The sequence below is a fragment of the Leuresthes tenuis genome, unplaced genomic scaffold (assembly GCF_036924035.1).
Source record: "Leuresthes tenuis unplaced genomic scaffold, fLeuTen1.0.hap1 SCAF_3, whole genome shotgun sequence".
NCBI lineage: Eukaryota > Metazoa > Chordata > Actinopteri > Atheriniformes > Atherinopsidae > Leuresthes > Leuresthes tenuis.
Window position 1 is genome coordinate 24,954,987 of NW_027325357.1, and position 23,337 is coordinate 24,978,323.

General features: G+C 40.7%; 4 protein-coding genes across 4 annotated transcripts in view; 2 read left to right on the forward strand and 2 right to left on the reverse strand.

Annotated features, from left to right (window-relative positions):
* arpc4l (actin related protein 2/3 complex, subunit 4, like) overlaps window positions 1-23,337 on the reverse strand; it is a 238,842-nt gene that overhangs the window by 62,285 nt on the left and 153,220 nt on the right. The window lies entirely within an intron of this gene.
* Window positions 1,163-12,886, forward strand: LOC140304214 (dysbindin). The gene is made up of 4 exons (XM_072383199.1): window positions 1,163-1,401; window positions 11,093-11,245; window positions 11,326-11,469; window positions 11,559-12,886. Exons 1-4 carry the CDS (start codon window positions 1,359-1,361, stop codon window positions 11,828-11,830), a joined length of 612 nt encoding a protein of 203 aa, XP_072239300.1. The 5' UTR covers window positions 1,163-1,358; the 3' UTR covers window positions 11,831-12,886.
* cdh27 (cadherin 27) lies at window positions 12,744-20,256 on the forward strand. The gene is made up of 16 exons (XM_072383224.1): window positions 12,744-12,761; window positions 13,251-13,373; window positions 14,136-14,285; window positions 14,544-14,685; window positions 14,778-14,941; window positions 16,818-16,949; window positions 17,340-17,522; window positions 17,729-18,045; window positions 18,131-18,273; window positions 18,362-18,586; window positions 18,671-18,892; window positions 18,984-19,120; window positions 19,185-19,248; window positions 19,392-19,475; window positions 19,550-19,752; window positions 19,886-20,256. Exons 1-16 carry the CDS (start codon window positions 12,744-12,746, stop codon window positions 20,102-20,104), a joined length of 2,526 nt encoding a protein of 841 aa, XP_072239325.1. The 3' UTR covers window positions 20,105-20,256.
* Window positions 20,107-23,151, reverse strand: LOC140303814 (protein LSM14 homolog B-like). The gene is made up of 8 exons (XM_072382722.1): window positions 22,285-23,151; window positions 22,021-22,184; window positions 21,814-21,940; window positions 21,514-21,696; window positions 21,350-21,424; window positions 21,004-21,147; window positions 20,799-20,925; window positions 20,107-20,691 (listed from the first exon to the last, which is right to left on the reverse strand). Exons 1-8 carry the CDS (start codon window positions 22,409-22,411, stop codon window positions 20,535-20,537), a joined length of 1,104 nt encoding a protein of 367 aa, XP_072238823.1. The 5' UTR covers window positions 22,412-23,151; the 3' UTR covers window positions 20,107-20,534.

A 23,337-nucleotide genomic window follows, 5' to 3' on the forward strand; every position in this document is an offset into this window, starting at 1 on the left:
CACTCTCTTTCTCTGTGTCTCTCTCTGTTTTGCTATGGTTTTTATCCGCTGATGAGCACACAAACAGACAAAGGTTCACGGCATGTTAAGAGGTTATGTTGCATGTTGTTGCTGTGATTAAGCTATTTAGGCTAAACCACAGTCACCATTGACATTTCCAAAGAGCTTGTTTTTATTGATAGAAATCGCCAGTCACTCCCACCACTTCCCAACCGCTACATACAGCTTGTGATTGCAGTTTCACTTTGCACCTTGGCACAGACACCAAGTGAGATTTCACTTGTGAATTTTTCCATTCTTACGTAGAGGTGGGTAAAGGTTTATTGTTCACACGTCTGGCAATAACATAGAAAGAAATATAAAACGTAAATCTTGATGTAGAAATTTGTTTAGCTTTTGACTTTAAAACACCTCCTCTAAATGCTTTATTTTTTTGGGGGTGGGGGGTGGGGGGGTGTCTGTGATGTAATGCTGCTTTGTGAGTCTTTTGTGTGTGTGTGTGTGTGCGTGTGTGTGTGTGCATGTGTGTGTGTGTGTATGTAAAGAACAAGTCTTGATAGGAGTAACTGGAACCAACATCTGTTGTCCACTAGATGGTGTCTGGGACACACAAGTGATCTGATATCAGTTGTGATGCCTTTTCCTGAATGTGCATATGAGTTTTTCACTACTCTAAATCATTGTTAGAAAGAAATTGAAAGATGTGCACTTTAAAGAAAAAATTTAAAAAAATCTTGAGCCTCTTAAAATGATTTAGTTTTGAAAAACATTTTATGTTTCATCATTAAACATCATCAATATGTCTGCAAATTTAAAACTTATTAAAGTGCAGGGCAGAAATCATTCATGAGTCATGATGTTGACAGTTCTGTCTCACACTATCATTTGTGACTCATCACTCGACCTTTAGGGTGAAATATATAAGAGGGGTTTTAAAGAAAAAAAAGAATAGACAGAGAGGGAAGATGTGGGGAATTAAGGAGACAAAAATAACAAAGGCATGTGTCTGTCCCTCTTTGGTATTTTCCACTTTGTTATATAAAATCCCTCCTCTCGTCCTCTTACTCCCTTCCTTGCTGTCGTCCAGCTCCTCCCTCCTCTCTGTCATTGGTCAGCTACGAACTTGTTCTGCTTTCATCCAGCACACTCAGACTCCACCGGGGGGAAAGAAAGAGGGGAAGTAGAGAAAAACAGCGGCCGGGTGGTGATCAGTATCACTCACTCTGGACCAGTTGGAGTGAGAAGAGGAGGAGGGAGATGCTCATCAGACTATTTGCTGAACTTTCGCAGAGCTCATCGGCCACAGCACACGCTCATCACCTCTGACTGACTATATTGACTGACAACTCTCCAGCAACATGAGTTCCTCATCAGCCAACCTTCACAGCAAGCGTCTACCCTGTAAGTGACTTTAAAACTTCTGGACAGAAGCTTGTCTGTTAGTTCAGGTGGATATTTTGACCTTAAGTTTGCTCTATTAAAGGTTCTCTTATTCTTAAAAGTAGAGCAGGACCCAAGAGAGAATATCAACTACTCATATTTGTCAGAAGTATAGAACACACACAAGAGAATTTAAGTCAAACTTGTGTGTGTTTGTGTGTGCTGGTTTTAACTTTTGTGGGTTCTGGGTTGCAACGAGGCAGCTGAGGTAAGTCCAACCACTCCCACCACGTGCCTGTCTTTATTCTGCATGCTTCATCTTTTGATAAGACAGAATTTGTTTTATGAAGAAATCAATTCGGGTTTCAAAGTCCAGTAACTGAAGTAAAGTCCCAAATGAGCATTTTCTGACAGCATCTTTGCATTTTAAACATTTTGTTTTTACAAATGAAGAAATTCATTTTTATGTCTATCACATTGAGGGATAAGATGTGTATCTGTATATGTGTGTATCATGTATAATGTGGAATCTGGTGTGACAGCTCATCCGATATGTTGAATAGCAGTCATTGTGTTGATGTTGTCTGCAGTGAGTGGACAAAGTGCTGTCCAAGCCAAAAATTGTACAGGAATGTCAGCTCATCACCCTGAGTCATGTTCACTAATACCAAATGAATAGGCCACACACTCTCTGCACAGGAATAGGGATGTATTCCCACATATACACACACTCACACCCATACAGAGACAGGGTTGGATTGGGGCCAAAGCACAGCTCAAGACAAAGATCTCTTATTTCTAATGGGATTGCGGCTGCAGATCTCATCAGAGTCAACCGTTTCAGAGACAGACCAACCCAGATATGACCTGAAATTGAATTAGTCCCACTGAGTTCAGTGATTTCACAAGGCTAAAAAGGATCAGGGCCAGGACTCCAGAGAAGACATTCCCCATCTGTTGCCATACCTCAGACTGTGTAGTCCGCTTTGTTACATTTTGATTATTGTGGGAATGTGCCAGAGAGTGTGCTGTGGAGGGAGGGATTGACCAGCTGTTTAGAGCATTTTACAGTATAGAGGGTATGGAAGGAATTGTCTCTGCTCTTGATATTTTCCCAGCAAAGTCTCGTTGGACATGACCCAGATAGTAATGAGAAAGTAGAAGCTGCTTAATAACCAAATTAGAGGGGTAAAAATCCTTCTCATGTGGTCTTTATCTATAAAAGAGCACACATGCAATGCATGCAGTATATTTTATGTTGGTGCTGTTCTGGGAAATACATAGGACCATGGTGAGTGTCTTAAAGAAAGTGTGAGCTAAAACATGTGGGCATTAGTAACTATTGAACACAAAGTACACTATGGGGCATACTAGTGTGCTAACAATAACCTGACCAGCCTTACTAGAAAATGTGGAATTTGTCCACAAAACTTAGTGGTATCATAGTCCACTATTAAAAGTTGTTAAATGGCAGTGTATCCCAAGCCTGTTGTTTTCTGCAGAGTTGCATCCATGTGACATGGCGTCGAATCACAAACTGTGACTGGTAAAATCTTAGACCTCTAACCATGTATGTTTTTCTGACCCTAACCATTGGCAAGTGAAGTAAAGTAGAAAAGTGAATGGACTGTGGAAGGGTGTGGGATGAGTACTGGAGCCTCCAGCATGGAGTCAGCTGACTAACGCCTCCTACTGCCCCTCCACCCTCCCTCAAAATATTTGTGGCCAGTTCAACAGTGTTTGACGTGTAGATCTATGCAATGATGGAAGTAACAAGTTGTCTAGCATTAACATCATCACATTGTTGGACACAACATGCGCCTCTGTCGGAGAATTAGAAAGGAACATTTTTCTGTTTTGGCATTATTGTGACACTGCAACATTTAGCACTGTGGACCAATGCAGCTGTTCCATATTCTGTCATAAGATCAAGTGTTAGCATGGTTAACAAGATGTTGTGTAAAGTACTGTGACTCAAATGTAACATTCTATTATTAATAGCCAAGGCAGATGGGAATTTGACTTAAGTTTCAAGCGTCAGTCTAAGAGTGGTGAGCATATTTAGGTTTAGACACAATTGGTGGACCAAACCAGAAACAGACTCTCTGTAAAACTAACAAACATTTGTCCACTGAACTTTTATAAAATAAATACAGTTTTGATATTAAACTGTGCAATTACCGATTCTTGAAACTGCAACTTTATTTTTTGCTTTGGATCTCACAATTTGAGCATGACACACCAGATGGTTTGTTTTGTAGAATTATCTGGAATTTCCTGCACGGAGAACATTGGAAAGCAAGCTGGCACTTGCAGCAAAAAAAAAACTTGGCTGGTGGTTATATGAAGCATCTGTCTGTCAAACTGACAAATGCCCTTCATCCAGGCAGAACTACACAGAAGCCACCATTGTGACCCTGGTATAGGACACTAGTTGCTCCAAACCTTAGCTAGAAGCTTGTGAAAATGGTTTATCTTGTCACTGGGATTTTGTGAATCTCACATCTCCTGCTCATCAGATGTACATTTTGAATCCACACTGACATGGTTTATGGTGTGTTCCATTTGAACTCAGAAGTCACGATTTCCAAGTTCCAAGTTGATGATATTAACTGAAAAGCCCTGTCTTGTTGGATTTTGTACTAAGAAAGATGTAAGAACCTCACCAGCCCTGATTTCAAAAGTCTACAGAGCTGCAGCACAGAAAAAAAAATGCTGATAGCTGCGGTAATAAACTGTTTATTAGCACATCTATAGTTTGTGTCTTGTTAAATCAGCTGGACAAATTGTGACTGTGACAAATTGTGAGCACTTCTTATTGGTTTTCTATTCAAGTGCGATATCTTTGCCAGCTCTGTTTTGAGTTCTGAGGCAAATACAATGCAATATTATTTACAGTATAGTTTCAGTTCAGATCTTGTTGATAAATGGGACTTACACTATCCTTTTGTAGCTGCGATCTGTTCCCAAGAAAGCCAAAGACACAACAAAGTAAAGATGTGCTAGTACTAATTGATGCCACAATGAGGATTATGAGGATTGATGCTTACCAATGTGAGACAAGCTCACATGGTGCAAGTACTCAGATTATTCTGTTGCAAACAATGTCTGGAGGCTTGTGGGTGCTTACAGCTAATTGTGTAATGCCAGCATAAGCTTCCCATAAATTCAACAGTTTAATCAGGCTGCTCTTAGTTCTCACGGATGCCTCCAGTGTTCAGAGCCCACAAACAGACACAACAACCCTTTATTATGTAATATCTCCTTCTAGATATACAGCACATATTAACCTGTTTGGCCAATTAACGGAATGAGATGTTGTTTTCATCATCTTGAAAACAATGATGCATACTAGTATTGTGATATGGTTATTGTAAAAGTAATAATATCACATGTGCGGTTCCCATTCTCTACTACAGTAAATCATAATAACACTGCACTAAGTCCTCAGCGGCTCAAATCTCCCCTGCTCCAGTCTCAACAAACAGAGTAGAAATGTCTGCGAGACTGTTGGGTTTAACCAAACATTCCTCTCATTCTCTTAGCTGAGATGAAAACGGCCTTAAACTCCCCCACAAATGTGAGGGGAGGCTCTGAGGCTTTGTGGATGTGGAAGTGATTGCCATGAGAGACATCAGTACAAGAGGATTTGATAAGGTAAGAGCAGTGTATTTGTTCGTCTGTCCTACACAAAGAGGATGTACTCAGTTAACCCTCCTCTGGAAAATCATCAGATTAAAAAAGGTGAAGACATATTCCAACCTCAGCTAGATCCTCTCACAGCCTCTTGGCATGCACTTTGCTTCTTTTAAAAGACGGAGCAAACTCATTGATGTTGTTCTCTGATATAGGGCTGCACAGATTTAAGCATTACTGGCAGGTTGTATTGTTAGAATAATAGAGAATAATTGTACCTGAGCTTCATTAATAACCACTCTGTATGAGGATTTGTCAGCGTAGAGAAAAACAAGGGTCAGTACTTAGTCATCTGGTAAAGCCTATTATATTAATCAGAACTCATGGCAGTCTGCTGTTGGGTCTATGGAGGGCAATGGGACAGGACACTGACCTATAAACAGTCCTATTGTCAGTTAGGCATGAGGAGCGGAAGGAGAGGGTTAACACTGATGTCATTGTTATGGGACGGTGCTGGACACTGCTTTGTCCCAGCAAAAAACAGATCTAACATGCAAATAGAAACACACACGTATGCGGCTACTGAAATATAGACCAAACACCCATAAACAGCTGTAATGAATAATTCACAGACCTCGCAACTTGAGCCCATTAAGAGCCAGATTTTGGAGGAGACACAGAAAGTGACTAAAAACAAAAATAAAAGTGAGAAACAGAGCAGCTGCATTGAGACTAAGATGTTGGTATCAGTTTTGCAACTATCATCAGCTGTCTGCTTCACTTCAGTTCAAGGTTTGAAAATTAAAAAGATACATAGACACAATGTATCATTTTAGTCCTTAGACACCAAACGGTGGGAGATATAATGTCACAAAGACTATCAGTATGTGATCCAGATGCCTTTCCTGGGTCCTGTGTCAGTTCTACAGACATACCTTTCAAATACTGTTCATCTGCTGTATATACTTGTTAGGCCTGACTCTTGTCCCGTTTCCTCACATTTCTTTTAAGGACACACTGCACACCATGCTGAGATATGTCGTTTTCAACTAGCTCTTTGGGAATTACTTTGTCAGTACAAAAAATGTGCATAACATGATTTAATGTCTATCAAACTCTGTAATCTTTGGTATTTTTCGATTCATAAATCAGTGTAAAGCCACTGTTGGAGCTGGATAAAACCTCTACATCCTTGGTTCTGTGTTTATAGCCTCCTCCGCTACACCCTCTCTCACTCTCTCTTGTTGCAGTCACGAATCTGTCCATATGAAGTAAAATCTCTCTCATCAGGAAAGGGCAGCCAATCTATTCACTGTGGCCTTGCCAAAAACAAGTGTTACACTGGTGTGCCCTAGTTTATAAAAGTCAGCGATGTCGGCCAGCTCGCTCAGAGGTAGCAGACGATCGTGCATCATTATTTCGTCATACAACAACAGAGGATTGAGACCGACAGTAAAGACAAACAGCTTCATGAATAACTAAATTAATAGATCATATGAAATTAAACATATTGTTGGATGAATGAATACATGGAAAAAATCTTTTTAAAAGTTCCTCAGAGTATCGTTGTCTATTCTTAGTTATAAAACAAACCTTTATTTATTCATCCAAAATAATTAATCTTTTAAATGTGATTACGTTCATTTTTGCATTAATTCATAGACTTACCTTAACTTTAGTTTAACAATAAATTATCAAGAGCCACATCTGATAGCTTTTTGTGAGTTTGGCATTTCTTTATTTACTGCTGCGATTGCTCCTTTCCATATTTGTATATGAATACACATTTCTGTTTCTCTTTCTCGTACTCTCTACTGTGAGACTTTGCACATGGAAAAAAGAAGTGTGACTCGAGTATTTCCCTAATATTTTCATTTCAGTCTCCACTTTCAGTCTAATGTCAGTATAGGATGGGCAACACATGGTGGTATGCACCACTACAAGAGCTATTTGAACAGGGATGACTTCATCCATTTGTATAAGGAAACCACTTCCCAGAAAATGCCTCTGCTTGGATAGAATCAAGCTGGGTGTCTGGCAAACTCCTCTATAATTAAAGCAGAGGAGGGGGTGATAATTCCCACTGGACTTTCGGTTTAACCGTTTACTGTGAGGTTTTAACCCATGCAGCTTTGACAACCAGAAAAAACAACTGGATCGTCTCGAGAAGCCTTTTTTTAATTATTTGCTCTGTGTTGCCTTGACCTTCCTGTTCTCTGTCACAGGGGAACCTGCCAAAGTGAGCTCACATGTTCGTCTTGCTTAGAGGTGGGCTAATGGCAGCCTGTGGGTGACATTGAGCCCTCCTATTCCTTCATTTAGCCCCGGGATCAATGTGTTGTTGCTACTGTTTGGGCAGTTGGTGCTTCTAAACTGGGATATAAGAGGCCAATCCTTGAAAACGTGACAGAGGAAAAGAAGCACGTGGCATATAAACACTAAACTCATACAAAGAATGACCTGGTTTCTTTTTTTTTAATTTATGTACTTGTACTGGAAAATGTGCCGCGAGTACGATAGATGAGATTTTGTCAAATGTAATAAGGACTGAATGATCTGTTAGAATAGCGGGATGATAGATTGCATTTATTAGATGCTGTACTAAGGTCTCTTGAGAGGTCTGCCTCATCATGAGCTTGCATGGAAATGTCACAAAAGCACAATTCGGGCTGTTGGGAATCCACACAACACATGTAGATATCCCTACATCTTTTATTGACCATTCTGATGACAGTTGTTTTTGTTTTTTAAAGGCAAATGAGCTGTATGTAACAAAGTAAAGGCTGAGATGAGGTCTAGTCGCTCGAGTCTAAATTTAGAATGATTCCTTGGAACTGGTATCATGTGTAAGTGATACAGGCCACTCTCCTTTCCATCTCTGCTTTTGTGTGTTTCTGAAAGAGGGCTCTCTCTAACTGTTGCCTGAGTGGAGGATCTGGCTTTGTCTTTATGTGGGGAGGCAGAGTGGCACACAGGCATGTCCGGCCTGCTCAATCTTCAGCAAACTTTCTGTCTGTTCCAGTCATTTTGCTTGTCCAGCTGGCCCTGAGCTCTGACCTTTGGCCCTCTCCTCCTCAAATCCCAGGGTAACAGAGAGGAAGTAAGGGAGATAGAAATAAAGAAAGAACGAATCAGGTCAAACTCATGGCTCAAGGTCATTTTTCACTCCATTCCCTCCCTTCAGAAATCTTGTGCCATGTAACTAAAGACTGTGGAGGGGCTGCAGCACACTGGACATGTAATCTTATCAGCAGTGGACACTGTGGGCAAACTTTTCTTTTGACAGAAGATTTTCCCATGTGAGCAGTTGTGCTAATCAGAGGTCGCAGAGGTTGTCTGCGGGCAGGAAAGCCATATAGATTGAAGTTATCCAGTGGAGAAAAAAATCCCCGGAAAATCAATGTGAAGATATACATCTGCAGCTAACCTTTTGCTCCCCATGAGCCTCAGCCTTAAAGAAGAAACAATCAATGCTGTGATCAATCAGTGTTTACCCGAGTGGGGGAAAAAACCCTCCTGGATAAGCAGTTTATTTAAACCCGAAGATGAAAATCCAGAGCAGGCCTGTTATTTCACTGCTGTCTGCCTTGCTTCTTCGTGATTGTCTGGTATGATGTCACCAGCTGGTCACATGAAACAAGAGATTCTTCTCACTTAAACACACATCAAACAGGCATCTCTTGATTGGGAATGACGTGTTGCTTTGTCAGCGCTGCTCCCTGCGGCTTCTTGAGGATCTGAGGACAATAGCATTTTATGATTGTGTAACAGTGCAAAAAGACGAGAGCATCACAAATTCCAAAACCCAGACAGTCTCGTTGAAAAGACAAAATTTGTTAATACACTGGCCTCTTCAGGCTAAAAACCTCTGTAATGTAAAATAGGCAAGAAAGGGCATTTGTACTGCAGTGTGTTCTGTTTCAGTCTCAGAAATCTAAACAGCATATTATTAGATGCTCTTCCAGAGTGCATAATAAGAAAAGCAGTAGTGGTACACCCTTTTGCTGTTTTTTAACTTTCCAGAGTTCAAGAACATGAAACATCCGTGTCTGCTTGGTCTCACATTTCCAACAGCTGACTCATATTTGGAACTTACTGGCAAAATGAGAGAAAGCGGATAATCACCATTCTCAGAATCTTATGCTCTCTCTGAAACAAGAAAAACACTGATACTCATATGGCCCAAAACGTATGTGTTATAGACTAAGTGTGTAAGTCAGGCTGTACAACACTACCAATACCATATTAGGGCCTTCATGTGCTAAGCTTTGTTTGTGGATTTTTCACAAAGTACTGTTAAGTTTTTAAATGTTATTAAGACAAGATATACCATATCTGTTGATATAATTAGGAAAAGATAAAAGTGAGAAAAAATCAAAACATAATTAAGTTTTGATCTAGTTCAGTTGCATAACAAGAAAGAACTATATAACAGGAATCACTTGACCATGGTTCTGAAGGCACTGTGAGTAGGATGTCTGGGTTTGGATTGTCCTCCCCCTCTCTTCCCTCTAAAGCTCTCTGTCTGGTCCCAGAGCGAGCTCAGTCCCTGTCCACAGGCAGTCAAACATGGCTGAGTTGAGCTGCTGTGACAGGCTCTTGCCTGGACATGACTTATGGGAAGCACTGCGCTGATGCAGCACTCCAAAGACGGCAACCTGTTGTTGGTTTTCGTCCAACTCTGCAGTTCTCTGGTTTCCAAAGATGTCATATTTGCAGCATCTATGATGTTTTTGTACTTCATTGTGAGGACATCATGGAAGTTTAAGGTCACAGAAGTTGTCTCTTCACATTGTCACAGACAATTGAAATGAAAATGAAATTAACCGTACCTGCAGGGAAACATCCTGAGCTGAAGGCCCTCCTATTCTCTACCAATCACTGGTGTATTTATAGAACTGCTGCGGCGGCTGCCCTCAACACCAGCAGATAATCTGCACTTTGGTCCCAGTTTAGACAAGGCTTGAAAGCCTCATCCAATTACCTCAATCCCTGCTTGTTGTAATAACTATTCGAAACTCAAACACTGTTTTATTGACAGCTAAACATATAGAATCTGAGTAAACTGGCTTATTGGAACATTTTTCAGTGCATCGTAAGCATACGTACTGAAATATGTATCCTTTTTTGCAAATAACTTTAGTTTGTTTTCATGCTACATGATAGATGAGAACAATTTCATGTGTTCAGGATAGCTGTTTCCCCCAGTTATCATATTTTGTAGTAACAGCATATATATGCGATTGGTTTAGATCATCTCATCAGGCCCTCATTTAGATAAAAAAAAACAACTATGTGCTGGAACTTATCAAGCTTTGTGTTTGGTGTGTTTCTCATTAATTTTCTTTACATTCAGTGAAAGTGTGCAAACTGCCAAGAGATCAAAAGTTATATCTTCAGCCTTATAATGAAGCTCAGTTTCCTTCCCTGCTACAGGTCACGCCTCTTCTTACTTGCACTGGCGTTGCACTCAGCTGTATTACAATAATGCTGATGAGGGGAAAAATGGGATCGCATGGTGTCTCAAACAGGATTAACTAAGCAAGAGCTCCCCCCTGCATAGCAATCTTAAGATCAGCACTGATTTAGTAAATGTACAGGCTGGCACGATGTGGCTATTTGGAAAGTGTGAGTGTTTGATAAAGCTGCAGCCCAGGTTTTATCACATAAAGACATGTATCAGTGTAATTAGTAACTCTAAATCCAAGGAGTGGAAAGTGTATTGGGTGAATTGCACAAGATGCAGTTGTCAACTCTATTAATTGTGATGCAAATTACTTCTTTTTATACAGATAAAAAGGAGACATCCATCTTCTTATGCATCTCACTTACAGCTCAATGTCTCCCCCTTCTGTCTACCAACACAAGACCCCTGTGGGCCTCCAAGATGAGTTTAATGCTACACATTTTACAACAGAAAGATGATCTCACAAGCACACCTCCACTCAGAGTGGCAAAACTAGTTTATGAATTCCCCTTTATGGTGCATTCAGTCTTAAATGCTCGATAGCCTCAAGCCCCCTTGTAGCAGGTATCCGTTTCAGCTGACCTCTTGTCGTTCTGCTTACATTTCTAGCAGAGAGCGAGCGTAGCCAGAAGCTTGCAGATATGGATGCAGCACAGCAGCTCAAGTTCAGAGACAGACAACGTTTCTTTGAGGAGGTTTTCCAGCATGATGTGGACGTCTACTTGTCTTCTGCACACCTTTGCATCAGAGACTACAAGAGACGTGAGTTGGAGGTAGCATGCTTCTGTAGACACATGCACGTTCACGCACAAATTATGTCATGGTTGTTCTTCTCTTTGCAGCTCCTATTGGTAGTATCTCCTCGATGGAGGTAAATGTGGATCTGCTGGACGAGATGGAGCTGATAGACATCTCTGATCAAGAGGGACTGGATGTTTTCTTCAGCTCTGTGGAAGAAGACCGCGTGCTTACCTCCCCACTGCCAGGTATGGAAACTGGACACAGAGTGAAGTTCAACTAAAATACTCCACAGTGCGCCTCTAACAGAGTTTTTTTTTCTGACCCGCAATCTAAGGAAACAACAACAACAATGAGGAAGCCCTCAATAATGGACTTTTCCGACATGTCCTGGAGACTCTTGACAGCAAGTCCCGCATGTCCTCCACATCTTCAGATTCTTCCTGTGACAGCCAGACCAACAATGCCAATGGGGCAGACACCCCTTTGGGAGGATCAGATGACGAGGAGACAGAAAACGGCACAGTCAAGCGGAGAGCTGCATCCCCAGAGAGAGAAGAGCTGAAAAGTCAGAACCTGTCTTCATATGATATACAATCCCCACAGTAGAGCTCCACCTGCAGCTCTAAACTTTGAGATGAGACTCATTAAGCTGCAGCTGTTTTTCCACAAATGGGTTCTTGTCACCACTTCCAAACCCTCTGCTAAGGGATTTTTTAATAGTAATTTGTATGCCTCAGAGGTCAAGGCCATGAATCTGTAGATATGTTAATTAGTTAGTTAGATTTGTTTTCAAGATTTTGACCCCAAAGGCCTAGAGATTTCTTTTAACAGTAAAGCAATAAGTAGGATAAAAACAACTGTGTATTTTTCAAAAGGCCGTCTCTGATTAATAAGTATGTTTTTTAAATCAACACATTGTTCTGCCAATGCAAGTTCTCAGTTTTCTACCCCTAATTTCAACTTGTGTCTTGTATTAACAATAAAGGAAGAGAGAAAAATGTTTACTTTTCTTGTGTTCATGAAACATTTCCAAGCTTTTTGGACGAATATGATGACCTTTTTAGATACCAACTTGAAAATAATGCTATGGGGGACAGTCATGGATGCTGTAAATGAAATCCACATGGGTGGCCTAGCACAAGAGCCCATTAAAAGCAACAAACCATTTGACATTTGTAGAGAGTTGAGACTGCATCATCAGAATCAAATGCTGAGAAGGTGAAGAGATAACCTGTACCCATTAGACTTTTTGCAAGTGGAATGATTGTTTCCCAGAAACAAATGTCAGTAAAACTAGATCACAGCAACCATTGTTCGGTTGAAAGAGTTTATTTGCACACCGTGACGTGTAGAGGGGTGTAATTTAGAAGATGCCTGAACAGACACATTCATATGTGCATGCTGTCCCTGTAATTACTACGCTTATGTTTGTGGGTGTGGAACAGAGGGTGGGAGGGTATTGTATGTGGGGAAAAAATCCAGCCCTCACACACTGAGCTGGAGTTACTGAACAAGCATCATGCTCTTCTTCCTCCTGGTATGTAGCAACACTTCTTTTTTTCTAACTCTTTCTGCTTTTACTTAAAAATGTATGCCTTTACTTTTCTGTTTATTTTTACAGATCAATTTACAATCAAATCTAGCATTTTTTGTGTGTATGAATCTCTTTTTTTCTGGTTGTTCTGATTGAGTTTGAGACAAAATGGTTTCTTAAACTGTATATAATTGATGTTATGGTTTTGAGATCATTCTATTAAAATCTATTTCAAATTGAAAATTGAAAAAAGTCATGTTTGCTGTCACTCAAATATGCAAAGACATAATGTTTTCTGTAAAAAAATGTATGTGTCATGGGAACTGGTTCCACAGAACAACAAGTCCTTTACAGGTTAATTCCCCAGTGTACAAAGGACATAAATTATGAACTGTCAGTCTGTGGCCACAAACAAAAATTCCTACTCTTTACAGTCACATGCTTGAAGTGGAAATTGTGCACTTAAGGTTTGGCTGGCTGTTTTTCTTTCAGTTTTATTATCTGACAACTCCAACATGCTCTGAGCTGCTGAGCCGTCATAGGAGGTCTTGGATTATCGAGTCCTTCGAGATTGAAGAGGGACATCCGGGACCGTTCCCCTATGCTTTGGGCAAGGTGAGAAAATCGGAAGAAAAACTGATCCAAGATTGTCTGACTGAATGTGTAATTCCATCATAAAACAGCACTGTGCAAACATCTTGGGTCAGCACTCGTTTGTTTTTATATTGCCAGGAAAAAGGTCAAATATGTGATTATTGACACAAATGGAATTAGAGTATATAATGGAAGAACAGGAGTTTGTACAACTATAACAAGCTTAAAGGTCAGTGTTTGGTATGATGACCTTTATTCTATAGCATAACCTGAATCCTCCAAGGCAAGCTTGTGATATCTGAAATCTGAAATTAATTTCAGGCTTCACAAATGACGTTCCAAAGCTCCTTTTCAGATAATGGATGCCTTTTGTTCTGTCAAGATGATCTCACACTGCTTCAGTATTGTTTGAGATTGACTTCTTGACAGCCACCAAACAATAGCACTGTGGGAACCAAAGAGTTATTAGCTATGTTGGAGCAACATAGTATATTCCACTGTTAGAGCAGGAAAAAGCTTTTACATCCTCAGCTCTATGTTTGCAGCATCTGCTTCTGCACCCTCTGTTTACCAAGTTTACTAGAAAGTATGGCTCCTTTGTAGAAAATGTTCAGGAAATTGGTGGCGGCTTGAGACTTTTTCAAACTTTTGATTGAACTCAAACACACGTTTAAAAAAAAAAAATCTACTTTAACATTTGCTACCACTGTCATATCTACCTAGATGTAGATATTTATATAAACTGATGTGTTGCAAATTGATATCACACTGGGGCTGTTGCAGGTAAATATTGACCGCAAATATCAAGTATACTTTGAACTGTTTGGCGAAGGAGTGGATGAAGAGCCAAAGGGAGTCCTGTCCATTCAAAAGGATTCTGGCACCCTATATGTTCACAGGGCTCTGGACTATGAGGAGAAGACAATGCTCAAGGTTAGACTCAACACATGCTGAAAGTGTTGATTTTAGAAATCTTTGATATTGAGTTGTTAATGGAAGTATATCAGGTTAATCTGCCAATTACTTAAGATACGAATTGAATCCTGAGTTGGATTCTCAACTGTTTTATTGCACCGTGTATTATATTTAAGAAGAGAATATATCGTTTTGTCCTCAATTTTTGTCTACAATTTCATCAAGTACATTTCGTGATTATGAGACTAACTTTGCATGATATACTCTCATCTGTAGCTAAGATTTGAAGCCAAAAAGACAGATTCATCAACTGACACTAAATTAGGAATTGAGATTTCAATACTGGACATCAATGACAATCCCCCACGCTTTGAGAGGAATCTGTATGAAATCACTGTTAATGAGGATAACACACAAGGTAAGAAAAAAAGACAAGCCTCCTCTTTTTAACCAAGTTTTAACATTGTTTATCAAGCACACTCCTTTCTTTGTGTCATTATTTCCCAACAGGTTCTCATCTCTTGACTGTGCTGGCTCATGACAGAGACCAGAGAGGAACGCCAAATTCAACTTTCCTCTATGAAATCAAATCTGTATCTCCAAACCTTCCAGACACTGAATTCTTCATCGAGAAGTCTGGAGCACTGTCATTTAGAGGATGTTTGGATCATGAGGCAAGACACACTTTTGGTGACCGCTGAAAAAAAGTTTAAAACCTTTTAAACATGTCCATTAGATGTTTATTGTGTATTAGCCATCAGTGCTATGACTGAGAACTTGGGTTACATGCTGCCATTCCGACATCTCGCCATTCCGACATGGGTCTCCAATTGTCCGACACTTTTTTCCTCCTATGGTCGGAATGGCGGTATGTTTTTTTTTTAACATACCGCCATTCCGACAGTTCCTTTTTATAGCGTATTTTTTACCCAAAACATTTTGCACTAATGATATGCCGGCGCAAATAAGCCCTAAAGTTTGGCGCATAAACTCTGCACGTGCAGAGGCCACAGCCTCGCAAACAAACTTTAATAATCTATTATCAACATCCCCTGAATTTCAAATATAAAAATACAGATATTAATGTAACTCTGGCGAGACTGAAACTGATTAAGCAGAAATACAGTGTCAGTGAGCTGTCACAGCAGCCAGCTGGAGCGGAGCTCTCCACAGAGCCCATGCGTCTTTTGGACGCTGTCATCATATGCAAAAGTAATAATTGCAATTACAGATATCACGGCTACTGCACAGGACACAGTTGCGAGCACTCTGCCTTGCCTTGCCAATAGGAGAAGAGAGAAATGACAGCATAGAACGTATAAAACACAACAAAATGCAGTAAAAACGTTTATTCATGTTATTCACGTGATTTATGAGTACTCGTTCCAATTTTGGGAAGCGCGGATGGGCTTTGCGCATTTGGCACAAACACACAGCCGTTGCGCAAGGCTTTATACAGCCTGTTGATATCTTAAGGACCTAACTGGTCACACCTGGGAGTAAATGTCATGTAGAGATTGTTTTTACGTGACATTACAGCTGAACATATAGCTTTCATCCACAAACCACCGTGGGAGAGCCCGAAGACGCATGTGCCAGACGCACATAGGCATGCGTAAAACCAATTTTGACCACTTCATGCTGTTTATTTGCTTCCTTTTAGTTAACTTTCGTTTCTTTTGGATTCTTGTGCGTATTATGGAGCCGTTTCGGTCCATGTTTGTAAGCCATTTTTTCCTGGATTAAATTTTTGGAAGTTGAAACAAGTGGCATTGGAGTGTGTGATTGAAAACCACCGCGGACTGCTTCTCCTCCTCCAGTTGCCGAGACTTTGTGTTTTTAATAACGCTTGTCTGTAAACATGTGTTAAACATATAAATTGCATGAACAGAAAGAAGGGACTCACCTGTTGAGTAACGCACATTTCCTTATACGGAAAGCCTTGTCGGAATGGTGGGACATTTGAACGTCGGAATAGCGGGATGTCGGAATGGTGGGACGTTTGCGTGTCGGAATGGTGGGATGTCGGAATAGCGGGATGTCGGGATTTCGGAATGGGTGTTGCCACCCCAATATTAGAGTTGATGATTGCTTCACAGGAACAGGGAAGGCAGATTAGCACATTCACAGATCCCAATTCATCCCCAAGAATTGGGAGATAGATATAGTCATATCCCAAGCAATTATAATAGCATGAGAGATTTTTTTCTTGTAGATGCACAATTTTGAGGTACAGAGATAAGTTTTATTACTGCCAGTGTGGGACTTTTAAAGTAATGAATGTGTTCAGTTCAGCTTGATCTTGATCACCTGATCAGGGAAATATTATCTGACAGGGTATGTATGCAAGTACACCCACAGAGTTTTAAAAAAAAAAAGTCTTGAAAAAGGGTACATTAACTAAAATGACACGGACAGTGATTGTAAGGATTGTTAGTGTCGGCAACTAGAATTGATCAAAATTGTGAGTTTGATTAAAAATGATCAAGCTACTTTGGAGGGAAATTGATTATTTTCTTAATGTAACAGTCTTCATTTGTTTCTATCAAGGTGGCCAAAATGTTTACGGTGCTGGTGGAGGCCAAAGACCAGGGTAAGGTGGTCAGATTGTCCAGTTCAACCACGGTTGTCATTCATGTCCAGGATGGTAACAACCACCTTCCCATCATCAGCGGTCAAACAGTAGGCAACCACCATGGCTTTATAACTCAGCAGCATCGCAACTATTTTTCATCAGGACCTTGTTCTGTGAAACGGTTCTGCTTGGTGCCATTTTGAGAACTGAACCACATATCAACAGCTTCAAAAACCCAACAAAGCTAATAGGTTGCAGAAGTTGAATTAGTTCACAGAGAGGTCTCTCACTGTTTCTGATTTTGCAGACATCAACAGTTTCAAAGATTGCATGTTATGGTGCCACAACAACAAAATTATGCCACAAATTATAACAAAATTCAACACAAGTTGACACCAATTAATCTCATACTTTTAATAATCTCCATCAACACACAGGGAATTTTTGTACATATTTGCACATTTTAATAATCTCTACATCCTGAATTTAAACAACAGGGCACTGGCAAAGTGAAGGAAAATCAGTCTGGGTTCTCTCCTCTGCGGTTACACGTGACTGACAAAGACACGGTAAACAGCAGGGCATGGAGAGCCAGATACACCTTACATGGTGATGAGGGGAGGCACTTCAAAATAGAGACAGACCCAGAAACCAATGACGGAATCCTGACAGTAGTAAAAGTAAGTGGTGTGTGAGCTGCATATTTACATTACAGCGACACCGACCTATAACAACAGTAAAGGCTGACATATGATATTGTTACATGTACAGTATGTTTGTCTAGCTTGTGCATGAAGTTAACACTTTTTAACTTCACATTTTGACGAGGATGTCATAGAATGTTTTACATCCCAATTGACAACATTCAAATGTTGTATAATTTCAGCCTTTAGACTTTGAGGATGGGGCACAGAGGGAGCTGTCGATCTCTGTGGAAAATGAAATGCCATATTTCTCCTGCAAAGTGAAGGAGAAGACGTCCTCAGGTCTCTGGGAAGTTGACACCAGAAAAGGTCACGATCCTGGTGGTGTAGGTCAGCCTCATTCTATCAGTGTCATCATTGAGGTAGAGGACACCAACGACCCCCCAGAATTCAGGGTGATTGTCAAAGAGGTCATGTTGGAGGAGAACGCACCTGTGGGAACCTGGGTGGAGAAAGTGGTCGCTCAGGACCCAGACTTCAGTCTTACAAGAGATTTAGTGTAAACTCAATATTTCATACAGCATGTTTAAGCTTAAATCCTGACCCTCGTGTGTTTTGTTCAAGTGAATAATATTTGTCTGCAGATACAAAGTGGGAAGTGATCCTGCAGGCTGGGTCACAGTTGACCCCCACACTGGGGATATCACCACAATTAAGACACCTGATAGAGAATCTCCTCATGTTGTCGATGGCCTCTATACAATCTTGCTGCATGCAGTTGATGATGGTAAACGCACACACTGGTATCCCTCTAGTGGAATCTGACAGTTCTTGTAGTAAAAACTGAAATGATTTTTCTATTGATTTCTGGACAGGTGAGCCACCCATGACAGGCACAGCTACGCTGCAGGTCCATGTGACTGACCAGAATGACAACGTGCCGCAGCTAACAGCAGACTGTGTGGATGTCTGTGCGTCTGACGGCCCAACCACTGCCAACATCACGGCCTTTGACCCAGATGGAAATCCCTTCGGCGGGCCTTTCAAGTTTGAACTATTGGGGAATGTTGATGGAAAATGGAAACTGAATCCCAGATATGGTAGAAAGGGCGATGCTATGCAGAAATATTTTACAGGAAAGCACCAGAATCAAAAATACAAATCATTTTATTTTGTTGCGACAGGTTTCACAGCTGGTTTGGTGAAGGAGCCCGGTGTGTACATTGGTTTACACACAATTGATCTCAAGATTTCTGACATGCAGGGAATGTATGGCATTTACAACCTCAGTGTGGCCGTGTGCGACTGCTCTGCGACATCCAACTGCCACAGTGGCAGAGAAACCACAACAAAAGTTGCCCATGGCGCTGTAGGCATAGTGTTGGCTTCACTAAGTTTGTTTTTATGTAAGAAAGATTCAGTTTATTTTTTTTTTAAATTTGTATTGGAATACACCATGAGAAATATTAGAGTTCTTGTTGACTCAATGTTTTACAGTACTGCTGCTAATGGCTGTTGTCATCTCCTGCAAAGAAGAGTTCACCACTTTGCAGATTGAAGAGTCCTTCAGAGGAATCCTCCTCGCATCAAATTCTGAGAACCCAGGAACAGACTGCAAGGTTACAACTCAAAAAGTTTTTTCCAAACAAGAGTGACCCATTTCAGGAAATAAGTGATCATTACCCTTTGTTGTAAAAGGTACCAGAAAGTGTTGTGGCAGCGTCTGCTGATGAGAAGCACTACAGTCCATCCAATTGGCAGAGTCAGCACAATCTGATGCAAAACAAGTTTTCAAAGGTGGGTTACAGAATGAACTCAGATTAAACTTAGAGGGAAGAAAGAGTGAAAAAGAGAAAAGAAAAGCGTGCTGTGAACAGATGACACTTAACTTTTTGGTCGCTCTAGGGTATGGAACAATACTCCAACAGCAAACATTTAGGAGAAAGAAAGAAAAGTTCTACCCACCTATTCAGCAACAACTGGAATCAGGTAATATACACCCACTGAGAGTCAACACATCATTATTGGACATGCCATTTATTTTTTCTTCCCCCAATCCTCAGACATTGACTTCTCCAGTAGCCAATGGCCACATCCACCAGGTAGACTTGTTAGGACAGTTTGCCTTTTGAGTTGCTTTGAAGAACAAGCTGAAGATAATTCCTTTTCCTTTTTACAGTTTGAAGACATTAGCACAATGAATCTCTTTTACGAAGAGAATTTGAGCTATGCAACAGGTGCAGCCCTCCCTTCCCTGCTTCATGAGGTTAGTAGGTGTGTCTTGTCATGTGCACACTGCAGAAGAAAAAAAAAAAAACCCAGATGCATGTATAAGCTTGTGACCTTAAAAACGAGCACTGCCTTTACACTTGCTTTGATGTTTTCTGCTCCATCTACAGAAGCTGTCTTTTCTCAAAGAGACGGAAGAGGATTTGCTGGACTATAAGCCTCACCTCTATGAAGTGGAGGGCAACTCCGACAACCTCTCAGAGCTCGAGTGCATCACCATTCCAGATGAGGATAATGATTCAGAAAGATTCAAAAGAGTGCTGACAGATTTGGGCCCACACTTCAAGCAACTGGCAGAAGCCACCAAAAATACAAGAGGCAACATGTAGGCAACATGACATTTAATAGCAACTGTTACATCGTCTCCAGTGTGTTTGTTTTTTTACAAGAATGGTGAAAGAAGAAAAAAACAAAATAAAGTAGCCATTCGGTTTAAGCATATGGTCCTCCATAAGAGTCGACTACACAAGTCAATACATTTACCAAGAAAAACAAAAAGGGCATGTGTGCTGGACTGTTCAGACAGCCCATACGCACGCTTCCAGACCAATCAATGGAGAAATTTGTTTAGCACACAGCTGCTGGATTAAAATGAAATTGCTCTCCCATCATATGTAAAGGATCCAAACTTCAGTATCCCCCTCTATGCACATTTGAGATTTAAGAAGGGGGAAGAAAAAAAAAGAAAAAAAAAGGGGGAGTCCTTTTTCTTTAAAGTACAAAACTACAATATTTACAGAAGCATTAAAGAAGAATCCATCACACTCTCCCACTGCCAATTTTTGGGAGGGCTCGCTGCTCAGTGGTGCTCTGCCCTTTGCGTCCACGGCCCCTTAATCCTCTGCCTCTCAGGAAGTGCCCAGGCACTCCAAATGTTTCTATATTCAGCTTTTTCTCCTCTGCCCAGGTGGTTCTCCTGAAGCCACATATTGGGAGGAGGGGGAAAAAAAACAAACCTGAATACAAGGCACAACTTAACACAAAGACATGATTACAACAAAAAAAATTAAAATAAAAGGTCACCTTGGCTTCAGATCTGAAGAGATGTTGTCAAAGAAGCATTTGGCTTTGTCGTAGTACTTTTCTGCAAGGGTTTCCTCTTCTTGCATACCTGGGCTGTCCTGGGCCTCTGGTGAGTCTATCTTCTCACCTGCAGAAGTGTTCAGAGCAGCACATTAGTGTTAGCAGCTTCTAGGGACAGTGAACCAACGGTGCGATTTAAACATACCTACGACCTCCTCCTTTGTCAAGTCATCTCTGAACTGAGCATTTGCAGTTTCAAAGTCAAAATCTGACTCAAACTCCAAAGTTGTTGCCTTGGAGTTTTTTGCAAGAAGTTGGCCTCTATTTCTGGTCCTGGACCTGCGATTTCCTGTAAATGGACACCCGGAAATGTAAAGGAGTTCAGAGAAAATCTAGAAGCAGGTTCAGTTAGTGTAGATGTCTGATCATTACATTACACCCCCCCCCACAGTCCAGAATAATTGACTGCTAATTGTAAGAAAATGTTCTTATAACCCTTACTAAATTGATGGGCAGTAACTATTGCTCAAAATGTGCATTCAATTTGATACCTTGTTTTTGCCTTCGTTTCTGGCTCTCAGTATTTTGGCCTTGAACCTTTGCTGCAGATGGCTGTGATGTCTGACCTAAACACAAGTTAAATAAAATACAGCTGTCACCTCCCCCAAATGAGGTTAACAGCAATGATTAACAATAACGACTTAAGTCTGCTTACGAGTCGGCACGTTTTCCTTCTCAAGCTGAGAACCATCCTGAGCAGAGTGCTGGATGGTGCGATCGGGTTGTCTGCTCTGCAGCTGGGTTGAGGTCTTTCCCCTCCGCTGTGCAGCCGCAGACACCGTTTGGACCGCCTGCTCCACCATTGGGGCTCTTCTGGCTGGGCCGTGCAGTCCTGGTACTGAGGGAAAAGGAACATTGTAGACTTCAATTGTCTGCAAGTGCATGTTGGACAATGATAACATTTATACAATTGAGCAGTCAAACATGTCTACAAAAAAAAAAAAAACATCTGTACGTAAGCCCAGTGCAGCATTGTACTGCTGGTTGAGTAGAGAACTGGCAGCAAGCTGGTTAAAGGTGGGCATCATTTCTCTGTACGAACTCCAGCGTGGATGATAAGCAGCAGAGGAGCCAATGGATGACTAAAATAACATCAATGAAGGGAATTTAGTTACTTTATTAGAATATAGAAAGAGACAGGTAAACAAAGTTTTGACTATACCTGAACAATGGCAGGGTCACGAGGCAGTCCATGGTGTGGCTTTGGAGGTTCAGAAACAGTAATATCTTTGATATCGCTTCCTCTGAAAATAATATATTCATAAATTTCATCTTTGGGTGACACTGGCCTGTCGGCGTGCCGGTCCTCAGTCCCGTAGGATTTCACTGGTGGAATTTAAAAAAACAGCCAGTTATTTAACCCCAGCAAACTGTTCAGAATTAATCTCGGAACGAGAGCTGGAAGGAAAAAAAGAATCCAACCTACCTTTAGCTAAAGCAACCGTGGACCTTTCTGTGTCCACGGAAGACAATATTCCCTCATAACGAATCTGTGCCTTGGATATCAAACTTATTTTACTGCCGATATAAGGGGTTCCTCCTCCGGCACTCATGTTAGCAGTGAATATTTTCAAACTGAAAACCAGCAGCTAAATCACAACCCAGTAATCCACGGCACACAAACATTAACTAATCAGTATGTGCACAATTAGTCGGCACCTGTGTATTTTATAGGACTGCCGTTAACGCACCGCTGACTGAATCACCTGCGCTTGAATTAGTGTTGGCTTGGTTAGTTAGTCAGCGTACACCGCTGGGGGAAAAAGCAAGTTTACAGGCGGTATAGGTCGAAGTTTCTTTACACGGTCTTGATAACACAGTAATACGAAAGAGATGTATTCTACCCATAACCACACAAATTATAGCATAAACATACAATATAAATCCACATGAAGTCAAGTCTAACACAAAAAAATTAGAGAAAATTAAATAGTTGTCAAACACAACATCGAACCATAGGGTTTTGAAGACAATGTATTGTGTCAAAGATAAACATGTTCCATTTCGAAAACTTCAAAATGTCACCAAATCAATTTTCAAACTTCCTTTATCTTTTTTTTTCTTGTCTATTAGTTTTTGGACAAATGCTCAGAAAATTGGCACGTGTTTATTTCTTTACAGGTGTATTAAGGATTTAAAAAAATAAACCAAAACACACTCATTTCCAGTATGTATATGGACTGCTCAGTCTGGACTCTGATAATGCATACAGTCCATTAGGATCACCATTTCCAAACATTAACAAAAATAAAACTAAAAATATTATTTTTGTATTGATTCAACAAATACAGCAAAAAATCCCATGACTGACGTAACAGGGCATTTCCTCTCTTAGGGTGGGGCGTCCTAAACGTCTCTCCACAACAGTAACTTCGCTTGGCTGCAGCCATCTTGCCCTGTGCTTCGAGTGTAAATAAACTCTAAAATTTGATTGGAAAGCCTGCAGCAAACCACGATATTATTCCACCAAAGGTCAGAG

Bases quoted from the DNA above. Each gene is read 5' to 3' on its own strand.
- cdh27 (XM_072383224.1), top strand. The intron at 17,523-17,728 runs GTAAGTGGTGTG...GTATAATTTCAG, and splicing joins GAATCCTGACAGTAGTAAAA to CCTTTAGACTTTGAGGATGG. The intron at 18,587-18,670 runs GTAGAAAGGGCG...TTGTTGCGACAG, and splicing joins GAAACTGAATCCCAGATATG to GTTTCACAGCTGGTTTGGTG.
- LOC140303814 (XM_072382722.1), bottom strand. From the start codon at position 22,411: ATGAGTGCCGGAGGAGGAACCCCTTATATCGGCAGTAAAATAAGTTTG. The intron at 22,185-22,284 runs GTAGGTTGGATT...AAATTCCACCAG, and splicing joins CACGGTTGCTTTAGCTAAAG to TGAAATCCTACGGGACTGAG. The intron at 21,941-22,020 runs GTATAGTCAAAA...ATGTTATTTTAG, and splicing joins GTGACCCTGCCATTGTTCAG to TCATCCATTGGCTCCTCTGC.
- LOC140304214 (XM_072383199.1), top strand. From the start codon at position 1,359: ATGAGTTCCTCATCAGCCAACCTTCACAGCAAGCGTCTACCCT. The intron at 11,246-11,325 runs GTGAGTTGGAGG...TTCTCTTTGCAG, and splicing joins CATCAGAGACTACAAGAGAC to CTCCTATTGGTAGTATCTCC. The intron at 11,470-11,558 runs GTATGGAAACTG...CCGCAATCTAAG, and splicing joins GCTTACCTCCCCACTGCCAG to GAAACAACAACAACAATGAG.